Consider the following 24,617-nt stretch of genomic DNA (forward strand, 5'->3'; position numbering starts at 1 on the left):
TCATTATCCAAGCATTGGATTATTGACAACATTATCTCTCAAACACAAGAAGTTTTTTTTTCGGATCATGAGGTTTTGAAGTATTTAAATACTTAACAAAAATTAAACCCTCGTCATGTCAAAGGGGTTGAGTTAGTACGAGCCTTTAACTTTGTTATCAAACATACGTCTGGTGTTCTTAATCATGTAACGGAGACTCTTAGCCAACGACACACTTTATTATTTATAATATCTATTTTGCAATTAAAGATAATTAGAATTGAGGCAATCAAAGATTTCAACATGAATAAGTATATTTTAATAAAAATTGAGAAGAATGTGTTAAAACTCCATTCAAACTCTTCTTGATTTTCTCTTCAAATACAAATTATGTTTATGGGCAATTAGCTCACTGTCTTGCTGGACATATATAAATTGGCAATTAGCAATTGGCATGGTACGTACGTATTCAAATAAATTGGGGAGTTATTGCAAATTAAATATAATTACTTTGGGTTTGTGAAACAATACATAAAATAAAGATAAAGCAGAACAAATTAATCATATCATTATTTTTTTCTGCCGGTACAATTTAAAGTGACTTGAGAAGATGAATTTATTTTAATATATATAAATAAGTACTTAAAATAATGACATACATATGTATAAATTTTAATATTTAAGCATGCAATGGCTTCCACTGATGTCAACGGAAGGTGATGTAAGCGTCGAGTTGTCCGGTGAGGGTTGTGTTCGTCGCATGAACTTCAGAGGTCAGGAGGTAGCCTCTGGCCAACCGGAATTTTCCGGTGCCGCCGGTGATGGCCCGTTCGAACACGGTCCCCAGCGGGGCCACCGGGAACAACCCCTGTAGGGCGAGAGAGCTGCCGTTGTACTCGCCGGCGGTGAAAACCAGCTGGAAGTTGGTGAGGCCGGAGTTCTCGGCCATGCTCGACCCGATTCCCATGCCCTGATTCCGACCGATAATAGGTGAGTCGGGCTCGACCCCGGCTCGGAGAAGGTTGTCGTAGACGTAGACGTTGCCGAATCCGGAGACGGAGGAGGAGGTGGTGCGGTGGACTGAGTAGACGACGGTGGCGTTGGGTCCGGAGCCGAGGATCCTCTCGTGGTTGTAGAAGCGCAGGTGCATGTAGCCGTTGGGATTGGAAGAGGAAGCAGCAATAGCGGTGGCAAAGAGAGTAAAGGGAAGGAAGAAGAAGAAGAAGAAAGAGGAGGATGCCATTAATTAGTTATCGATGCAGACACTAGTGACCGATTGAATTGCAAATTAAGGTTTTGACAAAAAAGGAAATTAGTTATAGAATATGAAATTTGAATATTTGCATGCAGTAGATTGCATTGCAGGGCTGTTTATATAGAGGAGAGCATATGCTGCATGCGTTGACCGTCTGCCAATTCGATACGGTAAGTAGAAGGTCAACGCCGTGTCTGAGTAATCGGTCTGACATTGAAATAATGATTAAATAATGATTGACCGACGCGTTGTGGATATATAGATTTGATTCGACCCGGTCAAATGTTGCATGCATCGATGGTTATGCCAAACAGAGCAACTTCTTCTTTTGGACGACCAATTAACTTGGAATTTTGTTTTTGATACGCGGAAACGGGCTGAATACGGTATATATATATATATTCGATCGTTTATCTAAATTGTTAAATTTTTTTCTCACAATAGTAATGAGATAGCCTCCTTTTCCCACGTAGATAATAGTGAATTATGTTTCAGCCAATTATCAATCTATTTGCATGGTGGCTATATATTAACTTTTAGAATTAATTGGATGTTTTTAATCTTGTATTCTTTAAATGTATTGATGAATTCGTAAGCTGTTTTTTTATTTGCAATTATTCAATGTGATATGATTTTATAAGCATCTATATATCTGAAATTTTACATCTATAGATTGGGCGATTGGCAATTAATGGAATGATGGTACGTTGAGTTTTTGTAGAACCATAATCTTTTCCAACACACTTTGAATTAACTCGCGAAAGATGAATTTATTTTAATGAATAGGAGGATCCATTCAGCACATTTACGCTCGAAACGTATGTTCGTGTGTGAAATGAGAATTTTAATGCAAACGAATTTATTTTAATCATATTCGTGTACATGCTGCAAATGAGAATCCATGCAGCCGATTTAATTACACAGGAAACGTACATGACCCACCCACTGTATTAATTAAGAAATTAAACTTCTAATAATGTCCACCAATATATATATATATATATATACAAATTAATTGGAGCTCTATAGGTAGCAGGTCCTCAACGTTACTAGCACGAGAGTCAAACCGATTCACATAATTTTGGAATATGAAATTCAACGTCAAGTCACATATTTTTAATTAATCGCAGCCAGCTAGTTTATACACTTCCTATCCCGATTATTCCTTGATTCACTAATTAATTAATACAATATAAAGAGATAAAATATATCACCCTTTAATTTGAAACGGAACGCGAGTAACATGCATCCCATGTTTCATTATTTTTATGGTGTGTTTGATTTGGAGTTATCTTTAATAATCTTGATTATTTATCAACAAAAATTTTGTTTGATAAATAATCGATGATTTCTGAGTAATATTTAATGTCCACACATTAGCAAAAAGAGCATATAATCCGGAATCATAAAATTTTGAAAAATAGAGATTTTTCTTGATTCTGGGATTAACAAATTTTTTTTACCTAAAATACCCACGAATAAGAGAAAAATGTGATTAAAAAAATGTAAAAAAAAATTAAAAATAAAAAATAAAATAAAACTTTAAAAAAATAAAAAAACATTAAAAAAATTTTAAAACATAAAATAAAAAATAATAAAAAATTGGGGGGAAAATTAAAAAACATAAAAAATAGGGAAAAAAACTTAAAAAATAATAAAAACATATAATTTTTTTAAAAAAAATAGGAAAAAAATAAAAAAACATAAAAATATAAAAAATAATAAAACCCTTAAAAATAAAAAAAATTAAAAAAATAGGCAAAAAATAAAAAACATAAAAATATAAAAAATAATAAAACCCTTAAAAATAAAAAAAATTAAAAAAACTTTAAAAAAAATAACAAAACGAAAAGAAATAAAAATATATATAAAAATAAAAAAACATGCAAAAAGTAAAAAATTAAAAACCGTAGAGTTTAAAAAAAAATAACATATGGTTAGTTTTGTAATTAAAGATAATATAGTAAAATATTAAACTAGATCATTTATTAAAATCTTCAAACAAATAAATTTTTGTTACATTACTTAAATTAAACCAAATAACATTTAATTATATTTTATTCTCCATAATCTTGATTATGTGATTACTTGACAATCGCATAACCAAGATTATATATATAACTTGAATCAAATACCCTTAAAAGTAAACATCAATATCTTAAACAACCTGTAACTATATGACTTGTTGAAAAGAGTATATTCATTAATTATTTTGTTGAAAAGAACAATGGTAATTAAAATTGTTATTTATTTTGTTGTTTGTCAATTGATATGGCGAAGAAAAAAGGCTATCAAAAATAGATCAAAGTAAGGAAGACTGATTGACTTAAAAGTAAAAATCAAAGGAGTCAAAGCTGGCTGAGCAAGTCAGTTATGACTAAGTGGACGAGCAAGACCAAATAGATAACTCGAGGTTAAGAGATAAATAGGTAGTAGATTCCCTAACCGTTGTCCCTACCGAGCGGGAGGCGTGTCCATCTGGATGAGAGACAGTCCTCCGACAACGAAAAAGCTAAGTGAAGGAAAAGTGCTCGGGGCATCACAGCTGAGCGGGCATGTCCCAACCTAGCGTCCAACCGTCAGCCTATAGTGGACCCACTCGTATATCGCCTCGTACGTTTTTGGAGATTTGTGCCACTGACAACAGAACATGTTTCGCAGATAAATCTTACGGAAGAAGTTTCCAGACTGTTACATCAGAGATATGTATGCTCGCTTAAGGAAAGGTACCAGAGACAATTTTTTTTTTACTTTTTTTCATATGACACTTGAGAAACCATGTGCATGCTTTGAGATACGTGCATAGGCACTATAGTGGCACTATAAAAGGGGTTCCCATCTACAGGGAGAGCTATGCATAACTTTGTTATTCTACATGATTTAGCTACAGCTTTCCATTATTCGCTACATCACCAGAAACTGACTTGAGCGTCGGAGGGCTAACGCTGGGAACCTCTTCTCAGCCCGGCACTGACACTTTTATGTTGCAGGACTACGTGGAGTCTTCGCTGCGTCAAACTTCCAACCACATCCCCAGCTTTCCGTCTTCTCCGCTTTCAGACAGGAACATATTTGGCGTCATCTGTGGGAAGTTCACCTGTATCCAAAATGAAAAGACGGAAGATGCTAGATTACTCACCACCGTGATGCTAACACAAGAGGACCTGGAGTTGTTGATACAGTCTAAGCAGCTAAGATGGTGGTACAACAGTAAGCAGTAACTGATTACTGAGCAAATGACCTTGCAGTCTCAAGGACAGGTCAGTAAGGTGATCTAAGAGACTGAGCAGAAAATCCTATCATTCGAAAGCCCAACATCAGGTCGATTGGTGCCTTCGGAGAAATGTTGGACTCGCCAATCCCTTACCACCGTGCATTATTTCGCACACCATCAAAAGAACAGGGTCGAGCGGAAAAATCACAAAGTTCCTCTTCAAAAGATGCACCCGTCCGAGATGGATGGAAAGGGAAAGCACCTCAGCTAGACGACTCTCTCGAGCAGATAAATAAGCAGTTCTCCGAGGAGATCTTGGATGACCAACTGTCGCGACACTATAAGCCATTAATGATCGGAGAATACACAAGAGCAAACGCCCCAGAAGATTACCTAATCAAATTTGACAACATGGCCATGCTCGACCAATTTACCGATGGAGTCAAATGCTAGGTATTCTTCAACATGCTCTCCGGATCATAGCAGAGGTGGTTTCAGGCGACTGCTGATCGGATCGATATGCAACTTTAAAGACTTCCGGATGGCATTCCTCCAGCATTTCATGAGCAACCGCTGCTATCAGAAGACGAATGTCAACCTGTTCATGGTTAAATAAGGGCCCAAGTAAGCATTGCAGACCTATATTAAGAAGTTTAACTAAGTGGCCATGGAGGTTTCATCAGCTACTCCGGAAATCCTGGTGAGTTCTTTCTCACAAGGGTTGGTCGATGACGAATTCTTTCGGTCACTCATCAGGAAACCACCGAGAAATTTTAATCATCTGCTCGGGCGGGCTACCGAGTACATCAACATTGAAGAAGCCTAGGCAACTCGGAAGAAGGAAGTGATTCCCAAACTGGCCTCGGTCCCAGAGCATACACTAGCCACCCAATTGTCCCCAAGCAGGCACTGCGCAGCAACACCTAGAGCTCGAACCCATGCTGTTCATCATGTGGAGGACGAACAAACCAAGATCGCTGAGCCTAGACCTTGAACGCCACTCTTCTATTCCTATCATCGGTCACCAACGCACAACACCATAGACTGCTATCAGCTCAAACCAAAGCCATGCCGACCGATACCTTTAAGATTTTGTCGTCGGCCCTTGATGCTCAATCGTCGCCATCACAGCCGATTGAGAGGACAACAAGAGGAAGGCATGCAAGGAGATGAGCAATGTCGACAACAACTCCTGCAAAGAGAATAAATGAGGCCCGCACGAGCATCTGCCGAGCGATCATGCCCATTAGCCCGAGAAGAAGAGAAATAAAGCAACGCTGCTCGGAGAGATATCGGTATGATCACGGGAGACCCGACGATGACTCCAACCGGGCTCAAAAGTCACATGCCCAACGACTGGAAATACATGTTGTCGAGTGCAGCAAGGAGAATGTGGAAGAGTCAGAGATCAATTTCAGCCCTCGGGACTTGGAGGGAGTAGAAGTCCCTCATGATAATGTCTTGATCATCACAACAACAATTGCTAATTATAATTATTAATTAGTGCTTTCGTAGATACAGGGAGTAAAGTGAACATCATATTTAAGAAGGCGTTCGAGCAGCTTCAGATTACGCGAAATGAGCTCCAGCCCATGACAATACCGTTATATGGATTCACAAGCAATGAAGTATTGTCGATCGATCAGGCTCGGCTGACCATATCACTTGGGGAGGAGCCACTTAGATGGACAAGGATGATCAACTTCATTCTGGTGGACATCCCACCTGTTTACAACGTCATATTTGACTGATTGACACTCAATGAATTTTTTGGGGTGTCTCCACATTCTGCTAGAAGATCAAGTTTTCGGTGGAGAACTCAGTCGGGGAAGTAAGGGCGACCAACTAGCTTCCCCCCAGTGCTATGTCGAAATGGTAAAGACGGAGGCGTGTGCCGCTCGGAAAGCACATCGGCTAGAAGTGAATGCAATCCTTGAAGAGTCTCTTGCATTGGTCTACAAAAGAAGAAGCCCAGGTGCACTCCAGTCGACCGAAGGCCACTTCTTTCATCGCGACCAATTTGAGTGCAAAAAAGAAGACGAAGCTGGTTGCCTGTTTAAGGCAAAACCACGACGTGTTTGCTTGGGTGACTCATGAGCTCTCCGAAATCCCGCCGAGTGTAGCACAGCATGAATTGCACGTCCGACCGAATGCCAGGTCAGTGAAATAAAAGAAAAGATATTTCAGCTCAGAGCATAATCATATCATCTGAGAGGAAGTAGAGAAGCTGCTGGAGGTCGAACACATCCGTGAAGTACAATTATCGAGCTGGCTGGCTAACATGGTACTGGTCTCTAAGCTGGGTAATAAATGGTGGATCTGTATTGACTTCCGAGACTTGAACAAAATCTGGCCAAAGGACTACTATTCGCTGCCATGTAATGATCAAATGGTGGACTCCACGGTGAGTTACGAGCTGATCTATATGTTGGACGCGTACTAAGGCTATCATCAGGTGCTGCTCGCAAAGAATGATCAAGAGAATGTCAATTTTATCATAGCTGACAGGCAAGGCCAGCTTTAGGCATAGGCCATTAAGGCCTATGCCTAGGGCCCCAATTTTTATTGGGGCCTATTATTTGTAGTGTATTAAATATATTTTATGTGTGTTTTTTTTAAAAAGAGAATGAAAAAGAATAGACCAACATGATAAAAGATTGCACAATCTCATTCTCTAAAAATTAGGATTATTATTTTTAATATATTAAATATATTTTTATGTATATATTTTTTTAAGAGAATAGAAAAGAATAGGACTCACATGAATAAATATTTGCGTGATCTCAATCTTGATCAAAACTTCATATTTCATAAAAAACTTATTGTGGTTCCAATGGACAAAGTCATAAAGGGACTCTTTTTTTAACAAATTAAATTTATTTTTAATTAGGATGTTATTTTATAAAATTTAATCTATTCCTCTTCAATATCTCTCAATCTTAGCCTACTTTTGTTACGTTTCTCATTCGTTGATGATGTTTTCTCCTTTGATCAATAATAACATTAATTAGAAAGTTTTTATCTTATCTAATACAATGCAAAATAAAAAAGCTAGTTTTTTTAGTTCCCCCTCTTCCTCTTTTCCAACTCCCCTCTCTATGCTTCTTTTGTTCATTGAGATTGGAGAAGAGAAATTGCATATAACATTAACACGCTGATCCGGTTGGTGCTACTATGCTACTTGCTTGATTAAATTCAAATGTGATGCATTCATTCATATTGTGTCTAATTAAAATGGAAGATTTTATTATTTTTTAGCAATAGCGAGTTAGGTAGCTCTACCGTTTTACTTCTTTGATAGACATTAAATTTAACTTTTATTTAGATATATTTACATAAATTGTTTGATTTTCTCTTTATCTTCATTCTATCATTTATAACTATTCTGATTTAGGTGATGAAAAATAAGATTTATTTTTTGTTTTGTTTTGTGCCTAAAAAGGTTTCCATTTAGTTCTTGATAAATGATAATGACTAGTTTGGTCTTATTGTGATCTTTATTTTCTAAGGATTGTATTGAGTTTTGTTATTTTGTACATGTATTTTTCATTTATTTATTTTTTGTGTTTTGATGATGAGTTGAGATGTGAGCATGATTTTTTTTTTCTATTTTTCTATTATTATCCTATTTTATTGTTCTTATTTCCTCAATTTTATTCCTTTTGTAAGGGTTGTTCTTTCTATCTTTCATTTAAGTAATTAGATATACTTTTATCTTTCTTTATTTTTTAAATAATTTTGAATATATTTATTTTTTAGCTAAATAAATAGTAAATTTATTATCGACTTGAGATATATTATTATATCTAATAATAATACTATATTTAATATAGTAAAATTTATATTTCTCTAAATTAGGTTATCAAAATATGAATATAAAATTTTAATTAATAATTTTGCGTCTCAAAAAATGAAAAAAATTCAATTTTATTAAAAATAATATTTTAATTTGTTAAAAAAAATTAATCTATATTTTTTATCCCAAGTCTAAATGAAAAAAGATGAGGATTTTTTTTTTTAAAAACAATGTCAAAAGTCTAAATTTTTTTTTCCACCTAAGACCCCAAATAGGCTTGAGCCGGTCCTGCTCACAGGACCTTATGCTATAATATGATATGGTTCGACTTGAAAATTTTGAAGCCACCGCTGATAAATAAAATATTTCGAATACTTTCGATTGAAACATGAAGATATTGCTTGGGCATGTAAAACAATGCATAAAATAAAGATAAAGCAGAACTAATTAATCATATCATTATTGTTTTTTCTTCTGGTACAATTTAGAGAGTGACATAGGAAGATGAATTTATTTTAATATATATAATAAGTACGGCAAATAATGAAATACATATATAAATTTTAATATTATTTAAGCATGCAATGGCTTCCACTGATGTCAACGGAAGCTGATGTAAGCGTCGAGTTGTCCGGTGAGGGTTGTGTTCGTCGCATGAACTTCAGAGGTCAGGAGGTAGCCTCTAGCCAACCGGAATTTTCCGGTGCCGCCGGTGATGGCCCGTTCGAACACGGTCCCCAGCGGGGCCACCGGGAACAACCCCTGCAGGGCGAGAGAGCTGCCGTTGTACTCGCCGGCGGTGAAAACCAGCTGGAAGTTGGTGAGGCCGGAGTTCTCGGCCATGCTCGACCCGACCCCCATGCCCTGATTCCGACCGATAATAGGCGAGTCGGTCTCGACCCCGGCTCGGAGAAGGTTGTCGTAGACGTAGACGTTGCCGAATCCGGAGACGGAGGAGGAGGTGGTGCGCTGGACTGAGTAGACGACGGTGGCGTTGGGTCCGGAGCCGAGGATCCTCTCGTGGTTGTAGAAACGCAGGTGCATGTAGCCGTTGGGATTGGAATAGGAAGCAGCAATGGCGGTGGCAAAGAGAGCAAAGGGAAGGAAGAAGAAGAAGAAAGAGGAGGATGCCATTAATTAGTTATGGATGCAGATGTAGTGACCGATTGAACTGCAAATTAAGGTTGTGAAAAAAAAGGAAATTAGTTATCGAAGATGAAATTTGAATATTTGCATGCAGTAGATTGCATTGCAGGGCTGTTTATATAGAGCATATGCTGCATGCGTTGACCGTCTCCCAATTTGATGCTGTAAGGTAGAAGGTCAACGCCGTGTCTGAGTAATCTGTCTGACATTGAAATAATGATTAAATAGTGATTGACCGACGCGTTGTAGATATATAGATTTGACTCGACCCGGCATCGATGGACGATGGTTATGCCAAATAGACAAACTTCTTCTTTTGGACGACCAATTAACTTGGAATTTTGTTTTTGATACGCGGAAACGGGCCCAATACGGTAATGAGATAGCCTCCTTTTTAATATGCCATTAAAATATATTCGATCGTTTTTCTAGATTGTTTTTCTCACAATAGTAATGAGATAGCCTCCTTTTTCCACGTAGATAATAGTGAATATCTTTCTATTTTTCACTTTTCCTTCTTTCTTATGTTTCAATTATCAATCTGTTTGCATGGTGGCTATATATTAACTTTTAGAATTAATTGGATGTTTTTAATCTTGTATTATTTAATGTTTAAATGTATTGATGAATTCGTAAGCTGTTTTTTTATTTGCAATTATTCAATGTGATATGATTTTATAAGCATCTATATATCTGAAATTTTACATCTATAGATTGGGCGATTGGCAATTAATGGAATGATGGTACGTTGAGTTTTGGTAGAACCATAATCTTTTTTAGCACACTTTACATCTATAGGAGAATCCATTTAGCACATTTACACACGAAACGTTTGTTCGTGTGTGAATGAGAATTTTAATGCAAACGAATTTATTTTAATCATATTCGTGTATATGCTGTAAATGAGAATCCATGCAGCCGGTTTAATTACAAAGGAAACGTACATGACCCACCCACTGTATTAATTAAGAAATTAAACTTCTAATAATGTCCACCAAAATATATATATATATATATAAATTAATTGGAGCTCTATAGGTAGCAGGTCCTCAACGTTACTAGCTCGAGAGTCAAACCGATTCACATAATTTTGGAATATGAAGTTCAACGTCAAGTGTCACATATTATTAATTAATCGCAGCCAGCTAGTTTATACACTTCCTATCCCGATTAATTCCTTGATTCACCAATTAATTAATACAATATAAAGAGATAAAATATATCTCCCTTTAATTTGAAACGGAACGCTAGTAACATGCATCCCATGCTTCATTACTTTTAAAATAAACATCAATATCTTAAACAGTCCGTAATTATATGACTTGTTGAAAAGAATATATTCATTAATTATTTTGTTGAAAAGAACAATGGTAATTAAAATTGTTATTTATTTTGTTGTTTGTCGGCCATTAAAAATAGATCAAACTAAGAAAGACTGTCTGACTTAAAAGTTAAAGTTAAGAAAAGAGTCAAAGTTGATTGAACGGGCCAATTATGGTCAAGCGGACGAGCAAGACTAAACGGATAACTCGAAGTTAAGAGACAAATATGCAATACATTCTCTAGTCGTCGTCCCTGCCAAGCGAGAGGCGTGTCCATCTGGATGAGAGGCAGTCCTCTGACAACGAGAAAGCTAAGTGAAGGAAAAGTGCTTGGGGTAGCACAGCTGAGCTGGCATGTCCCAGCCTAACATCCAACGGTCAGCCTATAGCGACACCCACCCGTATATCTCCTCGTACTCTTTTAGAGGTTTGTGTAACTAACAACAAAACATGATCCGCGAGCAAATCGTACAACAGAAGTTTCCAGACTGTTACATCAAAGATATATATGCTCGCTTAAGGAAAGGTGTTAAGGACACTTTTTGACTTGTCTTTTCATAAGAAACTTGAGAAAACATGCGCATGCTTTGAGATACGTGCGCAGTCATTACAGTGACACTTTAAAAGGGGTTCTCATCTATAGGGAGAGGTATGCGTAACTTTGTTATTCTACATGCTTTAGCTACAATTTTCTACTATTCTCTACATCACCATAAATTGACTTGAGTATCGGAGGGTTAACGTCAGGAACCCTTTCTCAGCTTGGCACTAACACTTCTATGTTGTAGGACTACATGGAGTCTTCACTGTGTCAAACTTCTAACCACATCCCTAGCTTTCCGTCTTCTCCGCTTTCGGACAGGAACATATTTGGCGTCGTCTGTGAGAAGTTCACCTGCATCCAAAATGGAAAGATGAAAGATGTTGGATGACTCATCACCGTGACACTAACATAAGAGGACCTGAGTTGTTGATACAAGCCTGAGCAGCGAGCAGCAACTAATTACTGAGTAAACGACCCTACAGTCTCAAGGACAGGTCAGCAAGTTGATCCAACAGGCTAAGCAGAAAACCCTGTCATTCACAAGCCCAACATCAGGCCGACCTGCACCTTCAGAGAAACATTGAACTCGCCAATCTCTTACCACCATGCATTATTTCACACGCCATCAAAAAGAATAGGGTCGGGTGGAAAAGCCACAAAGTACCACTTCAAAGGACACGCCCTGTCCGAGATTGATGGAAAGGGAAAGCACCCTAGCTCGATGACTCTCTCGAGAGAATAAATAAACAGTTCTCCCAGGAGATCTTAAATGACCAACAATCATGACACTATAGGCCATTGATGATCGGGGAATAAATGGGAGCAACCGATCCAGAAGATCACCTAATCAAATTTGACAACATGGTAATGCTCAACCAGTTTACCGATGGAGTCAAATGTCGAGTATTCCTTACCACGCTCTCTGGATCAGCCAGAGGTGGTTCAGGCGGCTGCCGATCGGATCGATATGCAACTTTAAAAACTTCCAGACAGCATTCCTCCAACATTTCACGAGCAACTGCTACTATCAAAAGATGAATGTCAACTTGTTCGTGGTCAAACAAGGGCCCAAGTAAGTATTGCGGGCCTATATTATGAGGTTTAACCAAGTGGTCATGGAGGTTTCATCAGCTACTCCGAAAATCTGAGTGAGTTCTTTTTCATAAGAACTGGTGGATGATGAATTCTTTCAGTCACTCATCAGAAAACCCCCGAGAGACTTCAATCATCTGCTCGGGCTGGCTACCAAGTATATCAATATCGAAGTTCGATACCTAGGCAGCTTGGAAAAAGGAAGTGATCCTCGAGCTAGTCTCGGTTCAAGAGCATCGAGCGACCCATATACACCAGCCACCCAAGGGGTCCTCAGCGGGCACAGCGCAACAACACCCAGAGCCTAAACCCATGTTGTTCAGCATGTGAAGGTCGAGCAGACGAAGATCGTTGAGCCTAGACCATGAACGCCGCTCTTTTGTTCCTATCATCGATCACCAACGCACAACACCAGAGACTACTATCATCTCAAACGGAAGCCACGCTGATCGACACCTTCAAGATTTTGTCGTCGGTCCCTGATGCTCAATCGTCGCCATCACAACTGATTGGGAGGACAACAAGAGGGCATGCAAGGAGATTAGCAACACCAACAGTAGCTCCTGCGAAGAGAGTACAAGAGGCCCGCATGAGCATCTACCGAGCGGTCATGCCCGTCAGCCCGAGAAGAAGAGAAATGAAGTAACGCTACTTGAGGTGATATCGGTATGATCGCAGGAGGCTCAACGGTGACTCCAACCGGGTTCAGAAGTCACATGCCTAACGACTGGAAATACACGCTGTCGGGTGCAGTAAAGAGAATGCAGAAGAGTTAGAGATCAGTTTAGGCCCTCAGGACTTTGAGGGAGTAGAAGTCCCACATGATGATGCATTGATCATCACTGCAACAATTGCTAATTATAATATTCTTAATATTTTCATAGATATAGGGAGTTCGATGAACATCATATTTAAGAAAGCATTCGAGCTGCTTCAGATTAAGCGAAGTGAGCTCCAACCCATGACAATATTATTATATGGATTCACAGGTAATGAAGTGTTGCCGATCGACTAGGCTCGGCTGACCATATCACTTGCGGAGGATCCGCTTAGATGGACGAGGATGACCAACTTCATTCTGGTGGGCACCCCGTCCGCTTACAACGTTATATTGGACCGACCGACACTCAATGAATTTTAAGCGGCGTCTCCACATTCTGCCAGAAGATTAAGTTCCCGGTAGAGAACTCGGTCGGGGATGTAAGGGGTGACCAGCTAGCTGCCCGTCGGTGCTACGTTGAAATGGTAAAGACGGAGGTGTGTGCCGCTCAGAAAGCACAGCGGCTAGAAGTGAATGCAATCCTTGAAGAGCCTCTTGCACTGTTCTACAACGAAAAAAAGAAATCTAAGTGCAACCCAGTCGGTCGAAGGCCACTACTTTCATTGCGGCTAATCTTTGCAGAAAAGAAGATGGAGCTGATCGCCTATTTAAGGCAAAACCACGACGTGTTTGCTTGGGTGACTCACGCGCTCCCGAGAATCTTGCCGAGTGTAGCACAACATGAATTGCATGTCCGACCAAATGTCTGGCCAGTGAAACAGATAAAAAGAGATTTTAGCTCAGACTAGAATTAGATCATCCGAGAGGAAGTAGAGAAACTACTAGAGGCCGGGCACATCCGCGATGTACAATTTTCGAGCTGGCTAACTAATGTGGTGCTAGTCTCGAAGTCGGGTAATAAATGACGGATGTGCATTGACTTCCGAGACTTGAACAAAGTCTACCCAAAGGACTACTATCCGCTGTCGCGTATTGATTAAATGGTAGATTTCACGGTGAGTTGCGAGCTGATATACATATTGGACATGTACCAGGACTATCATCAAGTATCGCTCATAAAGAAGGATCAAAAGAGTGTCAATTTTATCATGGTTAACAGGACCTTTTACTACAATATGATATCGTTTGGCTTGAAGAACATCGAAGCTATCTATAGACTGATGAATAAAATAATTCGAAGGTAAATTGATCAAAATACGAATGGTATTGCTTTGGGCTAAAACAATACATAAAATAAAGATAAAGCATAACTAATTAATCATTATTTTTCTCTGCTGGTACAATTTAGAGTGACTTAAGAAGATGAATTTATTTTTAATATATATAAATAAGTACGGAAAATAATGAAATACATATATAAATTTTAATATTTAAGCATGCAATGGCTTCCACTGATGTCAACGGAAGCTGATGTAAGCGTCGAGTTGTCCGGTGAGGGTTGTGTTCGTCGCATGAACTTCAGAGGTCAGGAGGTAGCCTCTGGCCAACCGGAATTTTCCGGTGCCGCCGGTGATGGCCCGTTCGAACAAGGTCCCCAGCGGGGCCACCGGGAACAGTCCCTGCAGGGCGAGAGAGCTGCCGTTGTACTCGCCGGCGGTGAAAACCAGCTGGAAGTTGGTGAGGCCAGAGTTCTCAGCCATGCTCGACCCGACTCCCATGCCCTGATTCCGACCGATAATAGGCGAGTCGGTCTCGACCCCGGCTCGGAGAAGGTTGTCGTAGACGTAGACGTTGCCGAATCCGGAGACGGAGGAGGAGCTGGTGCGGTGGACTGAGTAGACGACGGTTGCGTTGGGTCCGGAGCCGAGGATCCTCTCGTGGTTGTAGAAGCGCAGGTGCACGTAGCCGTTGCGGTTGGGGGAGGAGGCAGTGGCGGCGGCGGCCAAGAGCACAATGAGGAGGAGGAGGAGGAGGAGGAGGGAGGAGGAGGGAGCAGATGATGCCATTTTCATGGAGATGAAGTAATTTAATTCTGAAGTAATCGAATGGATGCGTTAAGCGATGGAACGATGGTGTTTATATATATAGCGGCATGGATATGCGTGTGGGGTCGCATAATAATTTTATGCAAAAGAGCCAGGTCGCATACGTCTCTAGCTCCACAAATACTAGCTAACGGAAACACAGCAACGGCCAAATCAATTATTATGGACTCTGGAGCGAGTCGCGGGGATATCCGTGTCCTGCAAATGAGAATCCATGCAACACATTTACACAGAAAATTAAACTTCTGGACGATCATCAAATTATATAATTAGTAATAATCGTTTAATTTAGAGACTTAATCCAACTTAATTAAATATGCATGCCGTGTGTCTTTGAGAACTTTCACTCGGAACACGAGGAACATGTACAGGAATTCCCTCCGATATCGATTTCATTGACTTAATCTATGGCAACTTTGTGGATAGAAATATTCACTATATAATATTTCTAGGTATTAAAATTTTGTGGATAGAAATAATTAAATCTAATGATTTCAATCTAGAAACATAACGAAGATGCCGGATCTTTAACGTTATTTCTCGTGATACTGCAGTTTGAAATCAGTTATACAAGAAGTCAAGGTTAACACATGACGTGAAGTGTGTAAGTAAATATGTAGACTTTGACCAGATAGATACCTCTAGAAAAACAACAGCTTCTTTATTAGAAATCATAAGCAATTAATGGAATATAGATAATATTCATTTTTTTTATTTCTCTTTTTGAATAATATGCAGTCAAGATTCAGTTATATATAAACGTCAATTATAGTAGATAGATCAATCGCACTGTTCATGATTTAATTAATTGAGTCTAGTTGAAATGGTGCAATAGTTGAAATATAAGATATTATTATATAAAATTTTAGGGTCGAAATTTAACGTATTCAAGTATATTTTCTTTATGTCTTAACCATTTATATTAATAACTATTAATTATTCATGATTTATTTTCTTTTTTATCTAGGAACGGATTAACAACTAGGACGAAAAAAATTACCTTTTATCATCTGATTTAATTAATTGACTTTGACTTGACTTGAACATCTGTAAATATTTTATAAAGCGTAAACAAAAAAATGTGATAAAGATGATATCGGATACGGCACGTTATTTTGACTTAGCTTGTCGAAACTAATATGTAACTACTTTAATTAGAATAAAAAATTATTATACGTACTCACATTATGTAAAATGCCAAACGCAAAAGGACACGTAATAAGTCAAGATTGGGCCGGGATTGCTAAATTCGTTTGGAACATGAGTAACTAAAATCTATATATATTCTTGAAACATCAGCACAGAAAAATGAATAAATAAATATTTAATGACGGTGATTAACATTCCATTTGTCATAGATAGCGACAGAAATACAAAATGTCTGTCACAAAGTTCCGATATACTGTAAGCCGCTAAATTCAATATTTTAGCGAAGGATTAACGAAAGACGAACTAATATATTTTCGGACGTTATTAGCGACGGTTTAATTTAATATCCGTCGTTAATAGTGACAAATTAATATATTTTTTCTCCCGTTTATAGACGGATTAGGTTATTTTTCATCGCTAATAATGACAGATTAATTTAATATTTATCACTAATAACGATGGATTACTTAATCTATCGCTCCATTTAACTGGTGGGAAGTTGCAAATCCTAATATATGCAATTTAGCGATGGATAATTAATCCATTGCTATTAGTAACAGATAGGAAATTAATATGTCACTACTAGCAACAAATAAATAAATACTCGGTCGTTCATGGCGACGGTGTTTTTTATATTTCATTAGCACTAGCGACGGATTAATTTAGTATGCATAGTTAATAGAGACGGATTAATTGATTTTTGTTGATAGTTTTTTTGTATTTTAGCCGACGGAGAGTGTTAAACCTTAGTTTTTTGTGATGGATTAGCGATGGATTATCCGTCACTAATAATGATAGAATAATATATTATCTGTCTTTAATAGTGACAGATTAATTTATTTTCCGTCACCAAATTTGAGATATTAGGTCCCCCGGCCCTACGCCAGATATCTTCTCCATGCGCAATTGGCTATTCGACTACTCCAATGATCTCTCCTCCCTCCTCCGACTTCTCGTCCTCCAACGTTCAGGTACTCTTCTTCTCCCTCTTCTCCAGAATTCTCCTCCTCTAGCACTGCTTGGGCAAAGTAGTGTTGCGGGCGAGCAATGTCGACCACAGCTGATAGAGCAGGGTTGTAGTTGGCACTACTCAACCGCAGTCTGCACTGCTCAACCACAATCAATAGAGCAGGGTCGCGACCGACACTGCTCGGCCGCCGTCAGAAGAGCAGGGCCATGGCTGGGAAAGCAAGGCCTTAGCCAACACTACCTCCCCTGATTCATTTGTTATTTGATTTATCAGTTTTAGACTATTAATAATATTTACACATGTTGATGCTCAATATTTATCTATATTGATAGTATATCATTGATGACTTGTATATCTACTAATAACTTAGGATGACATTCTATTTGTATAGTTCGATAATTTGATAGATAACTCTTAGTTTCATGATAGCTAAATTATTTAAGTATAATCATACTTAGTTAGACATTATTAACCATATTTGAAATTTTATTCTCTTTAGGATATATGAACAAGACTTGGATGTACAATAAGTTAAACAATAGATTTATTAATCAAGAATTTTTTACTGGGGTTGAAGAGTTTGTGAACTTCGTTAAGTCTCATCTAGAATATTTGAATGGTGTCAAGTTAAAGTGTCCATGTAATCAGCGTAGATATAGAAATATAGTTTTCCGTGATGAGGATATAATAAAAATCCATATAGTATTTGACCAAATTGGACCTTCCGTTGCATCATCAACTTGCCCCTATTTCTCCAGAGGAATCACCAAGGCATGTGAATGCAATGCAATCAATGGTTTACGACCCAATGAATGCATATGATCAATCGAATATAGAGGAAACATCTACGCTCGAAGTTCAGAAAATGTATGATATGTTGCAAACTAGTGAAAGAGAATTATGGAAAGATATTCCTTCGAGTCATTCTCAATTATCAACTATTGCAAGATTTCTGAACATAAAGGCAAGACATCATTTCTCTAAACGATGTTACGATGAAATGTGTCAATTGATATTAGAGTTGCTCCCCGTTGATAACTGCATGACTGATAGCTTCTATAATACAAATAAATTGATTATAGATTTGAGTTTACCAATAAAGAAGATTCATTATTGTATCAATAATTGCATGATATTTTGGAATGAAGATAGCGAACTGATGGAATGCAGAATATGTAATCACTCTTGTTATAAGAAGAGTAGTCGCATGCCTAGGAAGAAGAAAAATATTCCTATGAAAGTCATGTATTACTTCACGTTAACTGTTAGGTTCCAATGCTTATATCCATATGCCACAATAACAAGTCATATGAGGTGATATCAAAATTATATACGAAGGAGACATAATGTGTTATCCGTGTGACTCACCTGCATGGAAATATCTTGATATAATATTTTCTTCCTTTGCAATGAAATCACATAATGTAAGACTTGGACTTTCTGGATTTCAGCCATTTGGAAGTTATAGTTAACACTTAACAATATTCATTTTTGCCAATTATATTAACATCATATAACTTACCTCCATGAATATGCATGAAAAACCAATTCATGTTTCTTATTGTGTTTATTCCAGGTCCTCAGAATTTAATAGGGCAAATAGATATTTTTTTTACAACCTTTGATTGTTGAGATGAATCATATGACATTGCAAGTAAATCAAATTTTACAATACATGCTGCTTTATTATGAATGATTAATGATTTTCTAACATACTCAATGTTGTCAGATGGAACACGGCTAGCAAGTTAGTATGCCCACATTTCATGTTGTCGGATCGGTCACTCAGACTGATATGCTGCTCGACCGCATTACTCGCAGCTACTCTGCTTTGCTCGGTTGAGTACTTACCCACTCAGCCTAATCTGCCGCTCTGCCCACTCGGATAGTTTTTCCCGCTCGGCCGACCTACCAACTCTTGACTAGGCTGCACTGCCACTCGGTCGCTTGATCAGTCGCTCTGCTGCTCTGCTCGCCCGGCCGTTCGACTGCTCTGCTCGCTTAACCACTCTGCAATCAGTACTTGACAGAAATCAACCCCTGTTGGCAGTCTGAGATTATTTGCTCTGTCCGATTAGCCCCTTCTACAACTCGATCGATCTACCGCTTGGTTGATCTGTTGCTCGACCGCACTATCCGGTCGACCGCTCGTCCTGATCAGCTGATCTGTCACTCGGGCTACTCTGCCTTTAGGCAGCCATGCCTTTCCCCACTCGACCATTATACCCGGTCAGCTACTCTGCGCAATCGGTCACTCATACTGATTTGCTGCTCGACAGCACTATTCATAGTTACTCTACTCTGCTCAGTCGAGTACTCGCCCACTTGGCTTGATCTGCCACTCTACCCACTTGGACGATTTTTCCCGCTCGACCGATAAGTCCGCTCGATCGACTTTTCAGCTCTTGACTCGGCTGCACTGCCACTCAACCGCCTGATTAGTCGCTCTTCTACTCTACACGCTCGGCCATTCGACTGCTCTGCTCGCTCAACCACTCTACAGTCAGCACTTGACAGAAACCAACCCCTGCTAACAGTTTGAGATTATTTACTCAGGTCATCTTGATAAATAAGTTGAATTTAATTTGATATATTTAAATTCGACTAATTTCTCTAAAATCTCTAATAAATTGTCCAACGGAAAATTTGTTATGTTGTGGATTAGTTGTAACATTTGGGGTAAAAAATTATATTTAATTAGGGATATGTTTGAAAATCTAAATTTAGAATGTTTAAAATTTAAACACGAAATCATTTATGTGATTTTGTAGCGCAATTTAATATGTAAAATTAATTTATCGTTGAAAATAAGATTAGGACAAAATTTAAACTAAAAAGAATATTTTCAACACTTTGAAGCCTGAAACTATCGATAAAGTTGGAATTTTGGAAAGTTAAACATAGGGTTAAATTTTTCATCAATCAATTTGTAGCGTTTTATAATGGGTAAAGAAATCCTAGTAAGGGGATTGAAGTAATATTGAAACGCTTCAGGAATTAAAGTTTGACTTATTGCGCCGTTGGCTATCCAACAGTAGATTGCAAGAAATCTTCTTTTTTTTTTTTTTGTCTTATCTAAATCTTAATATAGTATATCTGCGTGGTTCACTATGCAAGCGGCTTTATTAAATTATTTTTTTCCATAAATAACGCATTCGACCCGATGTCTGAGTCCCACTGTATGAATTGAAAGGATTATTACACATTTGACGTTAATATTTACTGCACTTGATCTTTATATTAACCTTAAATCATCGTTTAATTTTGACTAGTTACACGTTGTATCGTCTTTTTTTACTAACAAATTAATTATGGGGTTCTGTTGACTTTCAAATTAAGAATATTGACTTAAAAAAGAAGGCATAAACAAAATTGAAAGGAATCATGTCTGTATACGCGTTAACGGTTTAATTAAAGTCAACCCAATCATGTAAATTATGATTTTAAATAATCATTAGTTTTGTTTATAATTAATTACAGTAGCTGCAGACTGCCGGTGAGTTACAGAACTATCAAAATTTAAAAATCGAATTGGAATGAGACAGTTAAGAATGAAATGAAATGGAATATCAACGATACCTCTCTCAAAAGTCATGGCAAAAGGTTATTGTCCTACTAATTTGTGAAAAAATTTCAAAGTGTCTGCCTCGTATGAATATAAAATTAAGAAGAATAAAAAATATACAACAAGAAAGTAAAGTGTACTTTAGTCGCTTCACGTTGGAGGCAATTATTTCATCTAATTTTGCATCCATCGATTATCTTTTCATAATTGCATGGTACATTACTAACAGCATTAATTGTTAGGGGACCATATAATTGCTTTGAGTTAGATAAAATACAACAAAAAGATGTATAAAGATATATAAACCAGAAGTATATTAATATATTAATCATTTTTATTTCTTTCTGGTACACTTTAGAATAGATCGACTCACGAAGAAGGATGGATTTATTTTAATGCATATAAAAAAGTTGAAAAGAATGAAATACATTACATATATAAATTAAGATACTCGAACATGCAGTTGCTTCCCCGCACGGATTTCAACGGAAAGTGATGTAAGCGTCGAGTTGACCGGTGAGGGTTGTGTTCGTCGAACGAACTTCCACGGTCAAGAGGTAGCCTCTGGCGAGCCGGAACTTTCCGGTGCCGCCGGTGATCGCTCGTTCGAACACCGTCCCCAGCGGAGCCACCGGGAACAAACCCTGTAGGGCGAGGGAGCTGCCTTTGTACTCGCCGGCGGTGAAAACCAGCTGGAAGTTGGTGAGGCCGGAGTTCTGGGCCAAGCTCGACCCGACTCCCATGCCTTGATTCCGACCGATGATAGGCGAGTCGGTCTCGACGCCGGCTCGGAGAAGGTTGTCGTAGACGATGATGTTGCCGAAGCCAGCGCCGGTGGAGGAGATTGTGCGCTCGACCGCGTAGACGACGGTGGCGTTGGGGCCGGAGCCGAGGATCCTCTCGTGGTTGTAGAAGCGCAGATGCATGTAGCGGGTGTGGTGGTGGTGGGAGGCAGTGGCTGCGGCGGCGAAGAGGGCAAAAAGGAGGAGGAAGGAGGAGGAGGAGGAAGCAGATGATGCCATTATTTTCACGCCGGAGATGTAGTAGTAATTGAATGGATGCATTTAGTGATGGAACGGTGGTGTTAATATAGGAGGAGGAAACACATGCTGCCTTTGTTTTTTTTTTTAAAAAAATTATTTTAACGGCGGAGCTATGGTTAAGATATAGGATGTTATTATTGTGCCAAAAAGATGAATATGTTCGTCCCAACGTCTTCATCAATCCTTCTCAAGATCAACACAGAGGTCGCATACGCTCATCTTTGAAATAGTCAATTATCTTTTATCACCACCATGTAACAATGGAGGAGGTGCGTGTGGGGTCGCATAATAATTTTATTACGCGTAGAGGCGAGGTCGCATACGCTCTCACCGCAATTAATATTGCTGGGCTGGAAATAATAAATAGGATAAATAGGTAGCGTTTACTTTGCAGACAGACAGGGGTTTAATGAAGGAAAGCGAAGGATGAGTGGCAACCAACCGCAGTAGTTGTGGATCATTCAATAGCAACGTTTAATGGATCGTACTTTGCCCTTCTTTTTATCTCATGTCTTGGCGTGGTGCACTGGAAGGCAACGGTCATCAGTTTCCTTAATTAAACATTGGTGGCTAAAGAATTTTTGTTGATAATGTGTCAATTGAAAATTCACTCAATATGTTTCATTATAATAAATCTGTATTTTTTAAATTAACTGGATATCATGTGGAGAAAATACTTCTTGTCTTTTATATATACTAGTGTCATTATGCACACGCGTGTGCAATATAATAATATATAAATTATCTGATCTTTGAAAATCTGAATTATTTGAATTTTCTCGTATCATCCTTATAAATCAAGAATTAATTATTTGTATACTATTGTAACGGACTTCCCTATGGAAAAAATTATTTTAATTTAATATTATACTGGTCTTAGTAAAAAAAACTAATAAAAGTATATTTTTTAACATCGTCGGCCTAAAATATATAGAAACTTTTTTGATCATAGTATTGTTAATTTTAAGATATGGGACTAAAGAGAATTATATTTTTTTATATAAAATAACCAGAGAAAATTAATGATGAGAAAAATTCATAATAATACGCTGTAGCTGAGTCTCGAACTCTAGATCACTGATTGTTTCGCTTGTGGAATTACTAATAAATTTTAGAATTATTTTTAGTGTAAATAGAAAAAAAGATATTAACCTAAATATATTTTAGGCTTCACCAAAATTAATTAGTAAAGGAAGAAGATTTTTAATAAAATAGTAATATATATATATATATACTATAAAATAGAATAGTATTAAAAATATATAAAATAGATTATAAATTTATAAGAAAAAGATATTTTTATTGTATAAATCTTTTTAATAAAATTTAAAAAGAAATTATGAAAAAATATATTTAAAATTAATAATATAATATCATTATAGAAGTATCTTAATTTTTATTTAACTTACTTCCTATGATATATATGGGTAAATTATTATATATCATCTAAATTAGCTGCCGCCTGCTGGCGTATTGAGAAGTTGTGTTCTACCTAATATTTTAAATTCATAATTGCATTATAACCCACTGCATTAACTCACAGATACCCAGAAGTAAACTTCTGGAATTGTATTTTTTTTCCTTTTTTGGTTTTTTTTTTGACGAGTGAAAGGTAGTTACTTGAAGTGGCAGGTCCTCAACGTCGTTTCTCAAGTCAAACAGCGGTTTGCATATTTAATTTATTCTCGAAGGTCAATGGCGGCCAAGTGGATTAATCACAGCCAAGTAAGCTAAGGTTGCTTAAACGCCTATATATTATCCCAATTAATTAATTAACTAACTAATAGAAGGAGATCAAATTGTTTATGGATTGAGTTATTCCGTATCCTTTTTTATATTTATTTCAATATATTTTATCCGATCCGATGGCGACAATGTAACGGGAGTACAGTTGGCACTAAATTGATAAATAATTATCTAACTATCAATTCAAGATCAAACAAATGCAAAACACGATCGAGGTTCAAATATATATAAAGATTTCCTCTTTCGCCGAGCTGTTTAATGTTATGTTTGACCTTGTTATTTTATGTTATCTACAGAAACGTCATAAGTGAGGTTTGATTTAGGAATGATTGAATGAATTTATTCTTAAATTTTATGTTTGATTTATGGGAATAGAATTAAAATTTTTGAATAAAATCTAAAAATTTAGGTATTAATGAAACTCATATTCTTCCTTAAATTTTGATAGGAATGCGAATGAAAAATAAATTTTGAACGAAAATATCCTTAATATCTTTATTCAAATTTTCTTTTATATCACTTTCTCTATCCATAATCTCTCTCACTATACTTTCTCTTTTCTCATTCTATCATTATACTTTATCTCTCCTCATTCTATCATCACACACTCTCGCTCATCATACTTTCTTTCTCCTCAATCTCTTTCATTATACATTATTTCTCCTTATTTTTTTCTATCACACTTTCTATCTCTTCACACTTTCTCTCTCCTCATCTTCTCTCATAATATTTTCTCTCTCATTACACTATCTTTTATCAATTTTTCTCATCACACTTTTTTCTTTCATCACACTTTATCTCTCATCACACTTTCTCTCTCCTCACTCTCTTCCATCACACACACTCTCTTCTCATTTTTTTCTTATAATACTTTCTCTCTCTTCATTCTCTACCATCACACTTTCTCTCTCATCATATTTTCTCTCTCCTCAATCTCTCCCATCATATATTCTCTCTCTTTATTATTTCTCATTACACTTTCTTTCTATTCATTCTCTCTCATCACACTTTCTATCTCTTTATCTTCTCT

The 24,617-nt window shown here is 37.4% G+C and overlaps 4 protein-coding genes across 4 annotated transcripts; all 4 read right to left on the reverse strand.

Annotated features, from left to right (window-relative positions):
• Nucleotides 1–531: 531 nt before the first annotated feature.
• On the reverse strand, nucleotides 532–1,321 carry LOC122038980 (dirigent protein 2-like). Its single transcript, XM_042598972.1, has one exon. It carries the CDS (start codon nucleotides 1,220–1,222, stop codon nucleotides 686–688), a length of 537 nt encoding a protein of 178 aa, XP_042454906.1. The 5' UTR covers nucleotides 1,223–1,321; the 3' UTR covers nucleotides 532–685.
• Nucleotides 1,322–8,844: 7,523 nt separating this feature from the next.
• On the reverse strand, nucleotides 8,845–9,378 carry LOC122009039 (dirigent protein 22-like). The gene has a single exon (XM_042565015.1). The coding sequence runs from the start codon at nucleotides 9,376–9,378 to the stop codon at nucleotides 8,845–8,847; it is 534 nt and encodes a 177-aa protein (XP_042420949.1).
• A 5,148-nt stretch (nucleotides 9,379–14,526) lies between these two features.
• Nucleotides 14,527–15,075, reverse strand: LOC122009042 (dirigent protein 2-like). The gene has a single exon (XM_042565029.1). The coding sequence runs from the start codon at nucleotides 15,073–15,075 to the stop codon at nucleotides 14,527–14,529; it is 549 nt and encodes a 182-aa protein (XP_042420963.1).
• Nucleotides 15,076–21,280: 6,205 nt separating this feature from the next.
• LOC122009050 (dirigent protein 22-like) lies at nucleotides 21,281–21,862 on the reverse strand. Its single transcript, XM_042565040.1, has one exon. It carries the CDS (start codon nucleotides 21,860–21,862, stop codon nucleotides 21,281–21,283), a length of 582 nt encoding a protein of 193 aa, XP_042420974.1.
• Nucleotides 21,863–24,617: the final 2,755 nt, after the last annotated feature.

Source organism: Zingiber officinale, chromosome 1A (genome assembly GCF_018446385.1).
Source record: "Zingiber officinale cultivar Zhangliang chromosome 1A, Zo_v1.1, whole genome shotgun sequence".
NCBI lineage: Eukaryota > Viridiplantae > Streptophyta > Magnoliopsida > Zingiberales > Zingiberaceae > Zingiber > Zingiber officinale.

Bases quoted from the DNA above. Each gene is read 5' to 3' on its own strand.
- LOC122038980 (XM_042598972.1), bottom strand. From the start codon at position 1,222: ATGGCATCCTCCTCTTTCTTCTTCTTCTTCTTCCTTCCCTTTACTCTC.
- LOC122009039 (XM_042565015.1), bottom strand. From the start codon at position 9,378: ATGGCATCCTCCTCTTTCTTCTTCTTCTTCCTTCCCTTTGCTCTCTTT.
- LOC122009042 (XM_042565029.1), bottom strand. From the start codon at position 15,075: ATGGCATCATCTGCTCCCTCCTCCTCCCTCCTCCTCCTCCTCCTCCTC.
- LOC122009050 (XM_042565040.1), bottom strand. From the start codon at position 21,862: ATGCATCCATTCAATTACTACTACATCTCCGGCGTGAAAATAATGGCA.